Genomic DNA, 16,403 nt, shown 5'->3' with positions numbered 1-16,403 from the left:
CTTTCTGTTGCTGTAAGATTCTGTTCACTCTACTCAACAAGCCCTTGGAGAGGCCCTGCTATATGTTGTTCAGTCGAGGCCTCTCCAACAGCTGCCATGTGTTGTTCGTTGGAGGCCTCTCCAACAGCTGCCATGTGTTGTTCGATCGAGGCCTATCCAACAGCTGCCATGTGTTGTTCGATCGAGGCCTATCCAACAGCTGCCATGTGTTGTTCGATCGAGGCCTATCCAACAGCTGCCATGTGTTGTTCTTTGGAGGCCTCTCCAACAGCTGCCATGTGTTGTTCGTTGGAGGCCTCTCCAACAGCTGCCATGTGTTGTTCGTTGGAGGCCTCTCCAACAGCTGCCATGTTGTGCTGTTCGGTGGAGGCCTCTCCAACAGCTGCCATGTGTTTGGTGGAGGCCTCTTCAACAACCGTTTCATGTCTTCCTCTGCAAGTTTCCATTTTCACTTTGCTGCTGTCATTCTCTCCAAGCTTGGATAGATTAGTTGGTCAAATAGACATCAAAAAGCAGATATTGTTTTTGCTTTGAAGCTAACCCCAACCTTAAGCCATTACGTTAATTCTCCTAACCTGCTACGAAAAGTCAATTCTGACATACTTTGTATACTATAGTATCTCGTCAAAACCCTTTCCAAGGTGCTGAAGAAAAGGGTTAGGGGAAGCTTGAGAGGCTTCAGAATCATCAGCAACCTAAGCACAAATGTTTGTGTCACCTTTAGATAAAAAGGTCACAGTAATATTTTAGCTAGGAAAATGAAATACATTTAACACACCAATATTATTAAATCTCTATAGAAACCAAGTCAAGCCATTCCTTCCTGTGGTGCTGTGGGTGAAAGGGAGTACGTCACTGCTGTGGAACTGAGCGGATTGGTCAGGTGGAAGCAATATGTTAATATTTATACCCAGCAAATCACAAGGCAGGACGAAGCAATCCACCATAACATGAATATATATTAATTCCTCTCAGATCTACAGGAAACAGTGGGATGTAATTTCCTTCAAGATACCTTACTCTTCCTTTGACAGCAAGGTCACTTGGGCTTCAGAAAACACCAGTTCTTTTACAAAAAAAAGTTAAATCAAATCAAATGAACAAATCCTAGCAAGTGAAGCTCAATACAAGCTAAAACAGGGGGTTGTGTTCAGTTGGTCTTTTCTTTGTAGCAACAATTAATAACAGTACATACCAAGCACCACAAGCTTGGAGGTATGTTTGCTTCCGCGTTGCTGTTTCCTTCAACCCGAATGCACCCCAGGAGTCTGTTGTGTCTTTTGCATTGATTAACTATATAGACGATACACCACCAACTATACAGCAGAGAACCTACAACACAGGTCAACTTCTGTATACTGCATAGTGAGGAAAAGCTTTGAAGGACCATTTGGTAGAAAAATACTCAAATAAATTGATAATGTATTCCAATCAGATTTGATTTCCTTTTTTTAATCCAAAAGTTTTTAAATAACATGGGGAGAAATATTTAATAAAAATAAAAGCATGCAAAACATGAATGGAAAACTCAAATTGAGACTCTAAACTCATTTAAATTTAGTAGAAAAGCTACTTGGGAGTTAATTAAAATTGAACTCCCAAGTCCTAAATCTGCCTTGGCTGATTCAAAAGACACCCAATGTCCAATAAAACAAAATTACTTTAATAATCATCTATTCGGCGTCACACAGCCTTTGCAGAGGAAATAATCTAGTTTTTCCTACTACCTAAAAATTCAGAATACATTGGTTTTCAATGTAATTGTCTTATTTTAACAAGGTTTTACACAAACAAAAGGGCATGGTGGTGGAGACATCAATACAAGTTTGATAAAAAAAAAAAATTCAGATGAAAAAATTTGGATTCATACAAAGTAGCGAAGAGAGAAGGCCAATCCAAATCCAAGCTCGATTTTTTTTTAAAGAAATAAAAAGAGAATGCATTTGTCAACAGTTTATAAAACTTTTTTTTTCTTCTGACAAAAATATCAAATCAGGTACAACTTGTCAGTCTCTGGTTCCACAAAAATACTAATAAAAAACTAAAACCACAAGGATCTACTTGAACAATCGCTTCACCAGGCAAGAGTGTGAGGGTGGAAATGTCAGGTAGGAAAGTCCAAATCCCAGTCTCCTTGAAGTGGATTTACTCTGAGGGCAGGAAACGACCAAAAAAACAACAACTTCCTTTGCACAGGTGTTTGGAGGCGGAGGAAAAAGAACAAGTGGACACAGGTTGAGGAGCGGTGGTCATGGAGACCCCCTTGGTTACGGCAGGGATCCTGATGTGCTGCAGTTCAGTGTGTGTAGTGTGTGTGTGTGTGTGATGGTGGACTCAGTAGATTCGGCCTCGACCCCTGCCTCCGAATCCTCTCCCCCGGCCGCCCCTGAAGCCTCCACGCTGCTCTGGAATCACAAGACAGGCACAACAGACAGGGGATCAGTATGAACAATCATCATAAGGGCCAGGAGATTTTCCTGACTGTTAGACCTGGCCAGGAATAACCTCTGGGCCTTACTTTGAAGGGATCCAACAGCCTATAAAAGGAAAAACTAACGGTGTTAATTCATGTGTGTCATAGCTCAAAAGGATTGTAATATGGAGACATTCCCTCCCATTCAGTTGCAGATTTCTCAACTGCTCACATGAAACAGAGGGCTCAGCTTGAAAACAATGCCTGATTTGGGTTAATTAAGCAGTAAGGCACCTCAGGTTTGTGTTATATGACCAATATACCACGGCTTAGGGCTGTGTCCAGGCACTCCGCATTAAGTACAACCTTAGCCGTGGTATATTGGCCATATACCACACCACCTCAGGCCTTATTGCTTACGGCTAAATACCACTTTGTGTTATATGATTGGCCATATACCACACCACCTCAGGCCTTATTGCTTACGGCTAAATACCACTGCTAAGGGCTGTGTCCAGGCACTCTGCATTAAGTACAACCTTAGCCGTGGTATATTGGCCATATACCACACCACCTCAGGCCTTATTGCTTACGGCTAAATACCACTGCTAAGGGCTGTGTCCAGGCACTCTGCATTAAGTACAACCTTAGCCGTGGTATATTGGCCATATACCACACCACCTCGGGCCTTATTGCTTACGGCTAAATACCACTGCTAAGGGCTGTGTGACTCTGTGATGCGTAGTGCCTGGACACAGCCCTTAGCTGTGGTATTTTGGCCATATAACACAAACCTGAGGTGTCTTATTGTTATTACAAACAGGCTACCAACATAATTAAAGCCGTAAAAATATGTTTTGTCATACCTGTGGTATACGGTCTGTTATACCATGGCTGTCAGTCATTCAGCATTCAGGCCTCAAACGACCCAGTTTATATAACTATCCTTTGAACCCGGTACATTCTAGCATCAAATCATTAGCATGTGCACCTCGGTCACTCAAGTATCCAGAAAGGGGGTACGTGGCACAATACACGGTGGAAGTGAACAATATCCAACACACACATTGGAGAGGCTCAGTAGGCCCCCAAAACATGACCACAGTTCAGTCAGTACATCATCTCTCCCAGAGTGACTAAGTTACACCAAGATCATTCTACTTATGTAGAAGAGACAAAACGTCAGACAATATGAGAAAAAACATATGTCTGCGCAACGTCGGTCATCCACCCGGTGCCCCTAAAAGCCAGCTATGGCTCAGTGTGCCACCCTCACCGTTAGAGAAGTTGCCGATGGTGGCGCTGTACTTGCCACTGGGGGGGTTGTAGATCTGCCGTGCATCCCTCCGGGGCAGGGGGGACAGCTGCTTCTTCATGGTACTGCCTGCACCCATATCCTCCCCGGACGGGCGCTTCAGACTGTGGTGGGCAAAGGTCACAGTGTTATGACCCCAGGTGACCTGATCTAATGGTGTTTTATATCTGAAGATTTGCCACTAACAAGTTGATCGTGTCCCTGTATAATGTATTACAAATCCATTCATCAGTCATTGATATGGGCAGGTCCGTTGAGATGAGACTGAATCCCATGAATGAACATTACACTCCAATTTACAAAACAGACGGCCTGGCACTGAACTCCCCCTGACGGACTACTTTTGGAGATCTGAAAACATCTGACCCAGTTAGATTTTTGACAGCGTAATGCATCTTTAAGACTGTTAAAGAACACCTCGCCAGAAACCCGATATTCTGGGTCACCAGATTCCCGTGACAACATTGAAAGAGGCTTACGCTACAGTCTCAGCCTTCTGGACAGGCTTCCAGGACAGCGTGACACTGCTCTTGTACGACGGTGGGTTGTGGAAGAGATCCTGCAAAGAAAGGGAACAGTAATGAGAATGTCAGCTAGTGTTTCAGGGTCGACCAAGTGCGTTTCAGGGTCGACCAAGTGTTTCGAACGCCTCACCTTGATCAGAACGTTGATGTTGTTGGTGATCTTCAGAGCCACCACTTTGATCTTGTTCTGAGATGGAAAGAGAATATAACCATCAGGGAATACTCACAATAGAAAACGGTCTACAGCGCTTCATTGAAATCAGAACAACTGAGGCTTGTCAAGAAGAAACAAAACTAGTGACTTATCATTGGAGACCAAAACAACAGCCATAATACATAGCTACCTCTTCGGTCTTCAGTGCGTCTCCAGTCTTGCCTTGCAGGGCAACTCGCAGCTGGCGAATGTACACCTGCAGCCCTCTGGCGAAGTACTGTAATCTGGAGGCAGGAGAGAAATAACAAACTTGGGTTATACACCTTTCAAACCAAGACATTTTTTCTCGCCCTCTTCAGCATCCCACCAACTTTTAGTTATATATTTCCGCCAACCGACCTAGTAATGATCTCGGGAAAGTTCAGCGTACGGCCGAGTATGAACCGTAGACGTAATGCTTCGGCGGTATTGGCACGCTCTTGGTGGTTGCTAGGCAGCTAACTACTATCATCCTGGCAGTTGTAAACTTTGCGAGGCATGTCACTTCATCTCGTCGCCCACCACACGCACTGTTGTTTCCTCAACCACAACTGGATGGATCCATAAAGACTTACAGTGGGAATAAATATCACTGAATGACAAAGAAAATATGGAATAAAACAGGCTAATGCAATTGAAGGCATCAAATTGTTGCTTACTGAAACTCCCAAAGTCGGCAGGGTAGCCTAGTGGTTAGAGCGTTGGACTAGTAACCGGAAGGTTGCAAGTTCAAACCCCCGAGCTGACAAGGAACAAATCTGTCGTTCTGCCCCTGAACAGGCAGTTAACCCACTGTTCCTAGGCCATCATTGAAAATAAGAATTTGTTCTTAACTGACTTGCCTGGTTAAATAAAGGTTCAAAATAATAATAATAATAATAATTCAATTGTTATAAACTACTCAAAGCATTAACCTAACTGTGTGGAGTCACTATTTCAGCACTGTTGAGACAAACGTGAATATTTTTACCGAATCGCCGTTTGGATATTGGTTAGGCTGTGGAAATGTTAGCTAAGTTGAGGCGAGTGTTGCTCACGATTATCTTGTCTAGTTGGCTCATTATTTTGCATTGATCAGAACATTTTGCCAGCATGTTATGTAGTTTAACTAACAGATTATTTTGCTCTTCACTTGCTGTCGCTTCGTAGCCTAGGCCCACTCCCAACCAACATGTGACTCGCCTTAAAGTGATTTAGTTTCACTGAATGTCTGTATATTAGGTTAATTCTAAATAAGTAGAGGTGGGACAGCTCCATCTATCGCTGCTCAGAAACATTTAGTATGCTTTTATGTAGCCTAAATCAGGTAAACGTCTATTTTGGCTCAATTGCATAAATGCAACTCCAAAAGCCCAAAGGAGGATGTGAAATTTGAACACGAGACTCAAACGATTCTAAAACTATAGAACGCTATTATTTTCTACGGGTATAAATAATGAAGATACTCAACTTGAGACCCTACCCCTGCTCCCTAACAAAACAGAGGTTAGAAAAGAGAAAGAGGATAAAAATTGAATTTAAAAAACCATGGACTTGGCATGGGCTCTTTATTTATATGGACGGCAGTTCCACACGTTGCCATGCAGGAAAAATATATTATTTTGTGTGTCATTTATTCTGTTATATTTCATTATATTCTTAGCCAACTATAAAAATACAATGAGCTCCAATTGGGACTGTGAGGGTATTTTCATCCATATCAGGTGAACTGTTTAGAAATTACAGAACTTTGTGTACATATCATCCCACCCATTTTAAAGGAACAAAAATATTGGGGCCAGTTAACTTGACTACTTTAATACACAAGTTAACTATTTGGTCCCTTATTCAGATTGGAGGTTAACTTTAAACTTTAAAGTAACGCTAGTGGTCATCAACTCAGACGTGGAAGCCAAACAACTCAAATGCTTAGAATAATGCTTGTTAATGATTTGTAACTTAAGTTGATGCCTTGTACGTCTATCCATTCATTTTACAGCGTAATTAAAATACGCTTGCATTTAGTATTCCCTTTTTCAGACATTTCTTCATGGTCTATTACTGTAAATCACCTACAGTCTCCTGGAACAATTCTGTTAATTCTCTGGACTCAGAAAGACAATTCAGATAAAGAAAATTAATTTAATTTGAAATCCAAAGTGCTGGAAGTACAGAGCCAAAACTACTAAATGTGTGACTGTCCCAATGCTTTGAGCTCACTGTATTATGTGTATTGACTGTAGTCAGGGTAGCCCAAGTAGGCCTAGTTTGTTGAATGAAACACCTATTGATTTCATGTGAACGGCTCAGCCATATAGGCGGCACAGACTAGTAACATCATTCAACTCGAAATATGCCATTCTAATTACAGGTTGACCGATTAATTAGGGCCGATTTCAAGTTCTCATTATCGGAAATCGGTATTTTTGGGCACCGATTTGGCAGATTTTTTATATATATATATTTTTTTACACCTTTATTCAATCTTTATTTAACTAGGCTAGTCAGTTAAGAAAACATTCTTACTTTCAATGACGGCCTAGGAACGGTGGGTTAACTGCCTTGTTCAGCGGCAGAACGACAGATTTTCACCATGTCAGTTCGGGGGATCCAATCTTGCAACCTTACAGTTAACTCGTCCAACGCTATAATCACCTGCCTCTCGTTGCACTCCACAAGGAGGCTGCCTGTTACGCGAATGCAGTAAGCCAAGGTAAATTGCTAGCTAGCATTAAACTTATCTTATAAAAAACAATCAATCATAATCACTAGTTAACTACACATGGTTGATGATATTACTAGATATTATCTAGCGTGTCCTGTGTTGCATATAATCTGACTGAGCATAAAACGTATCTGACTGAGCGGTGGTAGGCAGCAGCAGGCTCGTAGGCATTCATTCAAACAGCACTTTTGTGTGTTTTGCCAGCAGCTCTTAGTTGTGCGTCAAGCATTGCGCTGTTTATGACTTCAAGCCTATCAACTCCCGAGATGAGGCTGGTGTAGCCAATGTGAAATGGCTAGCTAGTTAGCAGGGTGCGCGCTAATAGCGTTTCAAACTTCACTCGCTCTGAGATTTGGAGTAGTTGTTCCCCTTGCTCTGCATGGGTAATGCTGCTTCGAGGGTGGCTGTTGTCAATGTGTTCCTGGTCCGAGCCCAGGTATGGGCAAGGAGAGGGAAGGAAGCTATACTGTTACACTGGCAATACCATGGTGCCTATAAGAACATCCAATAGTCAAAGGTATATGAAATACAAATGGTAGAGAGAAATAGTCCTATAATAACTACAACCTCAAGCTTCTTACCTGGGAATATTGAAGGCTCATGTTAAAAGGAACCACCAGCTTCCATATGTTCTCATGTTTAAGTTCCTTGCTCAGAACGTTAGCTTTCTTACATGGCACAAATTGCACTTTTACTTTCCTCTCCAACACTTTGTTTTTGCATTATTTAAACCAAATTGAACAAGTTTCATTATTTATTTGCAGGTAAATTGATTTTATTGATGTATTATATTAAGTTAAAATAAGTGTTGATTCAGTATTGTTGTAATTGTCATTATTACAAATAAATAACATTTTAAAAATTACACCCCCCCCCCCCCAAAATTGCCCGATTAATCGGTATTGGCTTTTTTTCTTGTCCTCCAATAAATCGGTATCGGCGTTGAAAAATCATAATCGGTCGACCTCTTATTCTAATCTTTTGAAAATACATTATTCGTTTTGTGTTTTAGGACCAGCCAAAAACGATCTAATAGTGGATTTCTTTGTGATGGGTGTGTATTCCAACGGATTAATTCAAATAAGATGCCCACCCACATCTACTCCCACACTGGACGGCCTGTAGAAAATTCTTATCCAGGAAGGAATGTGGTCAAAACAGGACTGTATGAACTAGGTTCTAAAAAACATGGCCAGATAAAAATGACCGGCAACATTCAGTAAAGTCTGTATGCAAAAGGGTACTAGACTGACTTAAAATACATTTAAAAAAAATACAAATAAAACTATGACTCGGTAAACAATCACTAACATTACTGGCATCCACACGCTACAGTAGACTGATAGAAATTAAACAGAAGCGTTGTCAAAACGCAGATGACTGATGAAAATGGGGACCAAAATAAATGTAAATGCCACAACACTTTTCAAAAAGACAAGTGAACGTTGCCAAAAACGTTACGGGGCAAACAAACCCTCCTCTACCTGATCTTGAAGTCTTTGAGGCGCTCTGCATTGATCTTGTCAATGAGGAAATCGGGGAGCTTTTTGCCCAGCTGGTGGAAGCTGAAGAGGAGACACTCCACGTAGCTGAACTGCAGCTTGGGCTCGTCGCTCAGTGTGTTCTCGCCGTTCTCACCCTCCGCCTCTGGAGGCAGCGGCATGAACTCCTAGACACAGGGAGGAAGTGTGAACCCGTTAGCCTTCCACCGGTCCGGACCCGTTAGCCTTCCACCGGTCCGGACCCGTTAGCCTTCCACCGGTCCGGACCCGTTAGCCTTCCACCGGTCCGGACCAGTTAAGGGCAAAACACGCCATAACTAACATCAGCCTCATACCTTGGCACAGTCTGTTTGGTCCATTGGCCTTTTACCAGTCTGATAAACCAGACCGTTACATAAGCTGGTCCAAAATCAACTAGATATAGCGATATGCCGTCTGGTGAAAGCACTCCTAACCCCATGAGAAGGTATCCAGAGAGATACCAGTATGGTGAAAGCACTCCTAACCCCATGAGAAGGTATCCAGAGAGATACCAGTATGGTGAAAGCACTCCTAACCCCATGAGAAGGTATCCAGAGAGATACCAGTATGGTGAAAGCACTCCTAACCCCATGAGAAGGTATCCAGAGAGATACCAGTATGGTGAAAGCACTCCTAACCCCATGAGAAGGTATCCAGAGAGATACCAGTATGGTGAAAGCACTCCTAACCCCATGAGAAGGTATCCAGAGAGATACCAGTATGGTGAAAGCACTCCTAACCCCATGAGAAGGTATCCAGAGAGATACCAGTATGGTGAAAGCACTCCTAACCCCATGAGAAGGTATCCAGAGAGATACCAGTATGGTGAAAGCACTCCTAACCCCATGAGAAGGTATCCAGAGAGATACCAGTATGGTGAAAGCACTCCTAACCCCATGAGAAGGTATCCAGAGAGATACCAGTATGGTGAAAGCACTCCTAACCCCATGAGAAGGTATCCAGAGAGATACCAGTATGGTGAAAGCACTCCTAACCCCATGAGAAGGTATCCAGAGAGATACCAGTATGGTGAAAGCACTCCTAACCCCATGAGAAGGTATCCACAGAGATACCAGTATGGTGAAAGCACTCCTAACCCCATGAGAAGGTATCCAGAGAGATACCAGTATGGTGAAAGCACTCCTAACCCCATTAGAAGGCTGACCTGCGCTAGGCTGTTACTTACCAGCAGCTTCTCAAACAGCATGGTGAGGTTGGTCTCCACCTTCTCCATGTCTCCACAGAATGGACTCATCTCAGCAAGCAGCTTCAACACCTACACACACACCACATATCAATGATTTGTCCCTGGGCATGTTGGAGCCAACATGGAGGACTAGCTGCCTGAACTTTGTACGGTTGGTACAGGGGAGGGTGGTAACTGACCTCCAGCTGAATGTCCAGCTCTGCCACGGGACTGGTCAGGGAGCTGAGGTTGGGCAGGACGTGGTCACAGAAGTAAGTGACGAAGCGGGTGGAATGGACATTTTTCTGGAAGTGTAAAAATAATGAGTTTCAAGTTCAAGAAGTTCAAGTTCATTTGTCTCTGAAGAACATTTGTTTTAGGGGGAGGTCAGAGGCTTGAACAAACACGCATAAATAGAAAATAAGTAAAAATGAGATGTAAAGGCAAAAACACAATTAGCATTTTGCAAACAATTACAGTGTGTGTGTGTATGGTGATAGTAAGCATTGTAAAACAACATTTCCCCCAGTGTGTTTGGTGATACTGTGTGTTGTGAGTGCGGGATAAGCAGTTGCTTCAGCTGGTAAGAGTGTGGCACTAGCAAAGCCAAGGTCGCAGGATCAAGTCCCACAGGGGACACACAAAAATGACTATGAACTCACTGTACTGGAAGACACTAAGTGGAGTATAGTATGTTAGAATGTCTGCGTGTCACTCACAGAGAAGAGGGGGAGTATATTATTATGGCCTGTGTGTGTTATAGTGTGTGTGTGTGTATCACTCACAGAGAAGAGGGGGAGTATATTATTATGGCCTGTGTGTGTTATAGTGTGTGTGTGTATCACTCACAGAGAAGAGGGGGAGTATATTATTATGGCCTGTGTGTGTGTTATAGTGTGTGTGTGTATCACTCACAGAGAAGAGGGGGAGTATATTATTATGGCCTGTGTGTGTTATAGTGTGTGTGTGTGTATCACTCACAGAGAAGAGGGGGAGTATATTATTATGGCCTGTGTGTGTTATAGTGTGTGTGTGTATCACTCACAGAGAAGAGGGGGAGTATATTATTATGGCCTGTGTGTGTGTTATAGTGTGTGTGTGTATCACTCACAGAGAAGAGGGGCAGGGCTTGGCGTGTGCACTGCAGCAGGCGGTCCACAGTGTCGGGGTCAGCAGGGTTCAGGGCCTGCTCCAGAAAGGCCTGCTCCACCACCAGCTCCACCAGCTGCTGCCGCCCACTCATCGTCTGCAGGCCCTTCAGCACCATCAGGATCCGCATCAGCAGCACAAACTCTTCCCCAGTCACGTCCTCCAGCACCTGGGGTTGGAACAGGGTCAACGTGGGACACAGGGCTGGGTCGTGTTCAGTAGGCACCAAACAGAAGAAAACTGACTAAAACTGGGAGGGACTACCAGGATTTGCCCAACAAGAAAGTAATTTTTTGCTCTAATGAAAATGACCCAGGAGTCACCGTGACCCACAGGTCACCAGTTACAAATATATCCTACCTCCAACTAGGTGACAGATCCCTCCTATGGAGCTCTTGTATTCAGTTTGTCAATTAATAGAAATAAAAACAAATTCAAATCTATCCAAGTCCTCTCACAAAGAGCTCTACTAACCAGCCCCAAGCAGTGAGTTAGTTCACCACACGGATCGTTGCTACCAGAGCAGAGCGCTATGGAACAGACCTTCTTTGTCTCGGTGAAGATGTAGTCCTCCACCTCCTTGGTCATGGCGTCCTCAGGCATGGTCTTCAGCTTGATGGAGAGGAACTTGATGGCCCTCTCCTTACTATGTCCTCCCCCTGCAGGATCTGAGAGAACAGACCTCCTAGTGTAGCTGAGACAGAATAGAGAAATGCAGGTTGGTTATCCACAGGACATAAAGAGGCTATGCAGAAGTCCTGCCTCTGGGGTGGGGGGGGGGCGCTCGAGGCAAAGGGTATTATAACTATGTTATGCTCACCTCAACTAACTAGGACTACCCACCAACTAGGACTACCCACCAACTATGATGGTTAATTAAATGTTTTAACTATTCCGGTGCCCATTTCACCCATTCATTTGGGATTAAGGCCTGCCACATGTTTACTAACTCGTTGTTCAGAGTTCTACACAACAGACGACGTGGAATACAGTCAGGTATGAAAAAAATATTTTTTCCCCCAGATTTTAACTGCTCTTTTGAGCACGAGGCAGGGCGCCCTGCCTGATCACTAGTGTATACAAGAGCACGAGGCACTGCGTCCTGCCTTTTCACTAGTGTATACAAGAGCACGAGGCACTGCGTCCTGCCTTTAAACTAGTGTATACAAGAGCACAAGGCACTGCGTCCTGCCTTTTCACTAGTGTATACAAGAGCACGAGGCACTGCGTCCTGCCTTTTCACTAGTGTATACAAGAGCACAAGGCACTGCATCCTGCCTGTTGACTCGTGAAGTTGTCCGTCATCTCACAATTGAAAACCTACCCATACATGAGATAAAAATATATATAATTGAAATGTAAAAAATAAATAAAAATGGACACTTACCCTTCGCGTCCATCTTGAAGATGGAGACCAGAGCTGTGTTCACTTGGTTGAATTCGGCCGAATCTTCTGTAAACAACAACGTAGAAGAAGAGAGTATAAATATTGGCATCCCAGACGGAACATATCTCCTATTGACACCGACCCAAACACCATGGTATACATAATGTCCACTCCCAGGAGAGTACAAACATTTCCCCTCAACAGGGCACATGCTACATAGGTTTGATACAAGGAGTGTGGCTCGGTATACCGGTAACGTTCCCAAGGTAATTGTACATTACAAAAACATCCCAAAACCAACAGTTTTAGAATAACGCAGTAACGTTTCATATGATACTACCGATCTAAAGAACCTGCTTGCACTTGTTATAAAATGTCAATAAATTCAGTTGAATTCAAGCAACAGCCACTGGTATGCGCCGCCTACTCTCCCTCCGTCCACCCCCCACCGCCTCCTCCTCTCCCTCCGTCCACCCCCCACCCGCCGCCTCCTCTCCCTCCGTCCACCCCCCACCCGCCGCCTCCTCTCCCTCCGTCCACCCCCCACCTCCTCTCCCTCCGTCCACCCCCACCTCCTCTCCCTCCGTCCACCCCCACCTCCTCTCCCTCCGTCCACCCCCCACCTCCTCTCCCTCCGTCCACCCCCACCTCCTCTCCCTCCGTCCACCCCCCCACCTCCTCTCCCTCCGTCCACCCCCCCCCACCTCCTCTCCCTCCGTCCACCCCCACTCGCCCGCCGCCTCTCCCTCCTCTCCCTCCGTCCACCCCCACTCGCCGCCTCCTCTCCCTCCGTCCACCCCTCACTCGCCGCCTCCTCTCCCTCCGTCCACCCCTCACTCGCCGCCTCCTCTCCCTCCGTCCACCCCTCACTCGCCGCCTCCTCTGTATTTAACCAGACAAATCAGTTAAGAACAAATTCCTATTTACAATGACAGTCCACCAAAAGGCATCCTGAGGAGATTGTGACACATTTTTGTAAAAAAATAATAATAACATGACAAAACACATCACAACACTACATTAAGAGGGACATAAGACAACAACATAGCATGGCAGCAACACATGACAACACAACATGGCAGCAACACATGACAACACAACATGGCAGCAACACAATATGGTAGCGGCACAAAACATGCATCACTGCAGTCCTTGAGTCCTCTTATATTTGTTACATCGGAGTAGCGCGGGCAAAGTTGATACATTATATCATTTCATTGCCTGTTATAACTATGGACACAGGCCAGTCTGAGTAGACTGCAAGTTTGCTGTAACGTAGCCTCCCATGTCAACTGACCACAAGCCTAAACGGGTAAAATTATGACCCATTTTACCAGACACCTTTCTTTCTTTCTTTCTTTGAGATTCCTTTCTGACAGTTTTATCCCCCTATTATAAATATATTTCAAATTAATTCCTCCTTGCACTGTCTGTTATGCATCTTTTTATTATTATTATTATTTTTTTTAAATCAAGAATATTTTAAGTATTATTTTCTATAATACTTTATATAATTACACAAACCATGCCGCGGGCCATCTTAAACTAATCCGGGGTAACCAATTATTGGTTTGAAAACAAACAATGTTGTTCAGTCATGTTACCTAGCTAGCTAACAACCCGGTATCTTGACAGTAGGTCTAGGCTAATTTGATTGGCCCAGGATTAAAGGAAAAGGTTCTGCTACTCATGACATGTGCTTCAAAAAAAAGAGGAAAGATTAATATAGGTCTAAACTATATTAAAAACCATTCTCCTTCTGGTGTTCTCAATTCTGTTTGGTGCCTAACATTTTAAAAGTTGGGAGCAGGGTATTTATGAGAGAGATGGAAACAGAGTGTGATGAAGGGAGGGAGAGTAGTCTGTGTGTTTATGAAGGATTAGCTGCGTGTTTATTAAGTGAAGAATAAAGAAGATGTCATGCAGTATGACATGCAGATCATTATGCATGTGTATTCCACTAGGTCACTCCCCCCTGTGGTAAAAGCGATACTTGGCCTGGTATCAAAATTAAAATGTTTGTATCACAACAACGCCACATGTGAAAATGTCGAGGAGGGTTAGCTTAAGAGGACTGTACCTGTCTGGAGGAGCTGGGTGAGGATATCTGCTACCCTGACGATGTTCTCCCCGGCTGCGAAACGGGGGAGCTCTTTGATGGCCTGCCTCCGAATCTACAGGAGGAAAGACGAAGAACCGACAACCGGTGAGCAACAGAGTAGTAGGACTACTGTAACCAAGCATTAGATATACAGCTACTCATTCAAATTGATTGGTTAAAATATAACTTTTTTTTCTTCTCCATTCTGCACAATGGAATTACCCAAATGGATATGATAGTGCCACTGGGATAAAATCATTACCGAGACGTCTTCATCCTCACACAGGTCAAGCTGAGCGTTGATTGCTGCATCTGCCAGCTCTGGGAAACTGCTGAAGAATTTGGGAATGAACTGTGCTGCCAAGCGCTTCTCTTTAGGACCCCCTTTCACGCCATCAAGGATCACCTGATAGGCATCTTTGTGCTGGAGGACAGATCCAAACAATTTGATACATTAACAAATTTGTAATATTAGGACATCACTGTCAAACTTGAATGCAAAAGCTTCCAGTTTAGTGTTGGTCAAAATACTGATTAGAGTAGAGATGAGACTTCTGCCCAACAAGCATGCAATACTTGAATCCCTTGGCATTATACTAGCAAGTTGTCAGTAGTAGTAGCTACCTAGCTAACACTATAGTAAGAGAGCGCCTTTGATTTTTACATTGTAAATCTAACCAGCATGACAAGTTAAGTCATGGCATGGCTCAATTACTTTTTTTCAGGAGCTGTGCAAGGCAATCAATAACCCATCTTAGACAATTAACGTTAGCTAGCTAGCCGCTATTTAGCTAGTGGGATAGGGGTCAGGTCAAATCAATTGAAGCTAGCTAGAGGTCTGTGTTCTCTGTTTTGACTTCGCTAAGCCAACTAAAATGTATTATAAAACATCGTCAAGTAACTAACTAGTTACCTTGCTTGCTATAAATGTAAATTAGTTCCACGAGTTACCTGGGAAGCTACGATACAAACGCCGGGTAAATCAAGTGAAACAGGATTAGCTAACAAATTAGGCCCAATTTAGCTTGCTAGCAAGCTAACGTTAGTTTAACATGAGATGCTAACTAGCTAGTTACTATACTTAACCAATGTGTGTGGTTCGGCCTAACTTTCACCTCTGGCTTCCACTGCTGTAACTTATTTGAATAATAAAAAAAAATGGCGCCATTCTGGAAGATACTTCAATTACTTAGATAAGTAGTCATCCATCTCCTGCATACCTGGCTCAGATCCTCCGGCTTGGCATCAGCAAGAATCCCATAGTTACGATACAGCTCCTCGATAGTGACCGCCATCAGAGTGCGTCCAACTGCGTGTTGTCGAGATGAGAATACAAACAATATTCCACCGATATGACTTTAAATTCTTCCCTTTGAGTCCAGAATTTCTCCAAAAACATATACAATATTACGTGCTGTGTATTGGACAAGGGGATGGGGAGAGGAAATTTCTAGAACGTTGCGAATGAAACCCCGTTGTCCGCTCCAACAATGTACACGACTAGCCTTGCTACGAAAATTAGTATCAGGAAGTACATTGGTGCGCATGCGCTTCCTTCAGGGACGCACACCAACGTTCTGGAACGCGCGGACAAGATTCCTCATCTTCATCTTCCCAAACAATACTGAAATTTACACTGTCCGAGTGAAGTTATATATATATATATATCAGTGATGGCAAACGCACATCCTATACATAAAATAAGGGACAATGGACCTTTGATATCACTGTATGATAAGTTTTTAATGGCACAGATTTCGGACCAACTCGAGCGCATCCAAAAGCTTGTCTAACATCAACTTTATGCAAAAATGTTCAGTGGTGGAAAAAAGTACCCAATTGTTACACTTTTAAATGTATTATTATTAAGATGACTCAAGTAAAATTGAAAAGTCACCGAGTAAAATA

The 16,403-nt window shown here is 43.5% G+C and overlaps 1 protein-coding gene across 1 annotated transcript; it reads right to left on the bottom strand.

Annotated features, from left to right (window-relative positions):
- Nucleotides 1–1,431: 1,431 nt before the first annotated feature.
- On the bottom strand, nt 1,432–16,034 carry api5 (apoptosis inhibitor 5). Its single transcript, XM_064990081.1, is given in 15 exon segments — nt 1,432–2,405; nt 3,690–3,832; nt 4,208–4,287; nt 4,383–4,439; nt 4,597–4,690; nt 8,634–8,818; nt 9,859–9,948; nt 10,059–10,163; nt 10,970–11,176; nt 11,551–11,651; nt 11,654–11,701; nt 12,395–12,460; nt 14,475–14,568; nt 14,758–14,919; nt 15,716–16,034. Coding segments are annotated over 15 exon segments (1,578 nt in total). The 5' UTR covers nt 15,791–16,034; the 3' UTR covers nt 1,432–2,334.
- Between the last annotated feature and the right edge of the window lie 369 nt (nt 16,035–16,403).

Source organism: Oncorhynchus masou, chromosome 15, assembly GCF_036934945.1.
Source record: "Oncorhynchus masou masou isolate Uvic2021 chromosome 15, UVic_Omas_1.1, whole genome shotgun sequence".
Classification (NCBI taxonomy): domain Eukaryota; kingdom Metazoa; phylum Chordata; class Actinopteri; order Salmoniformes; family Salmonidae; genus Oncorhynchus; species Oncorhynchus masou.
This window is presented reverse-complemented; position numbering and strand designations above follow the sequence as displayed.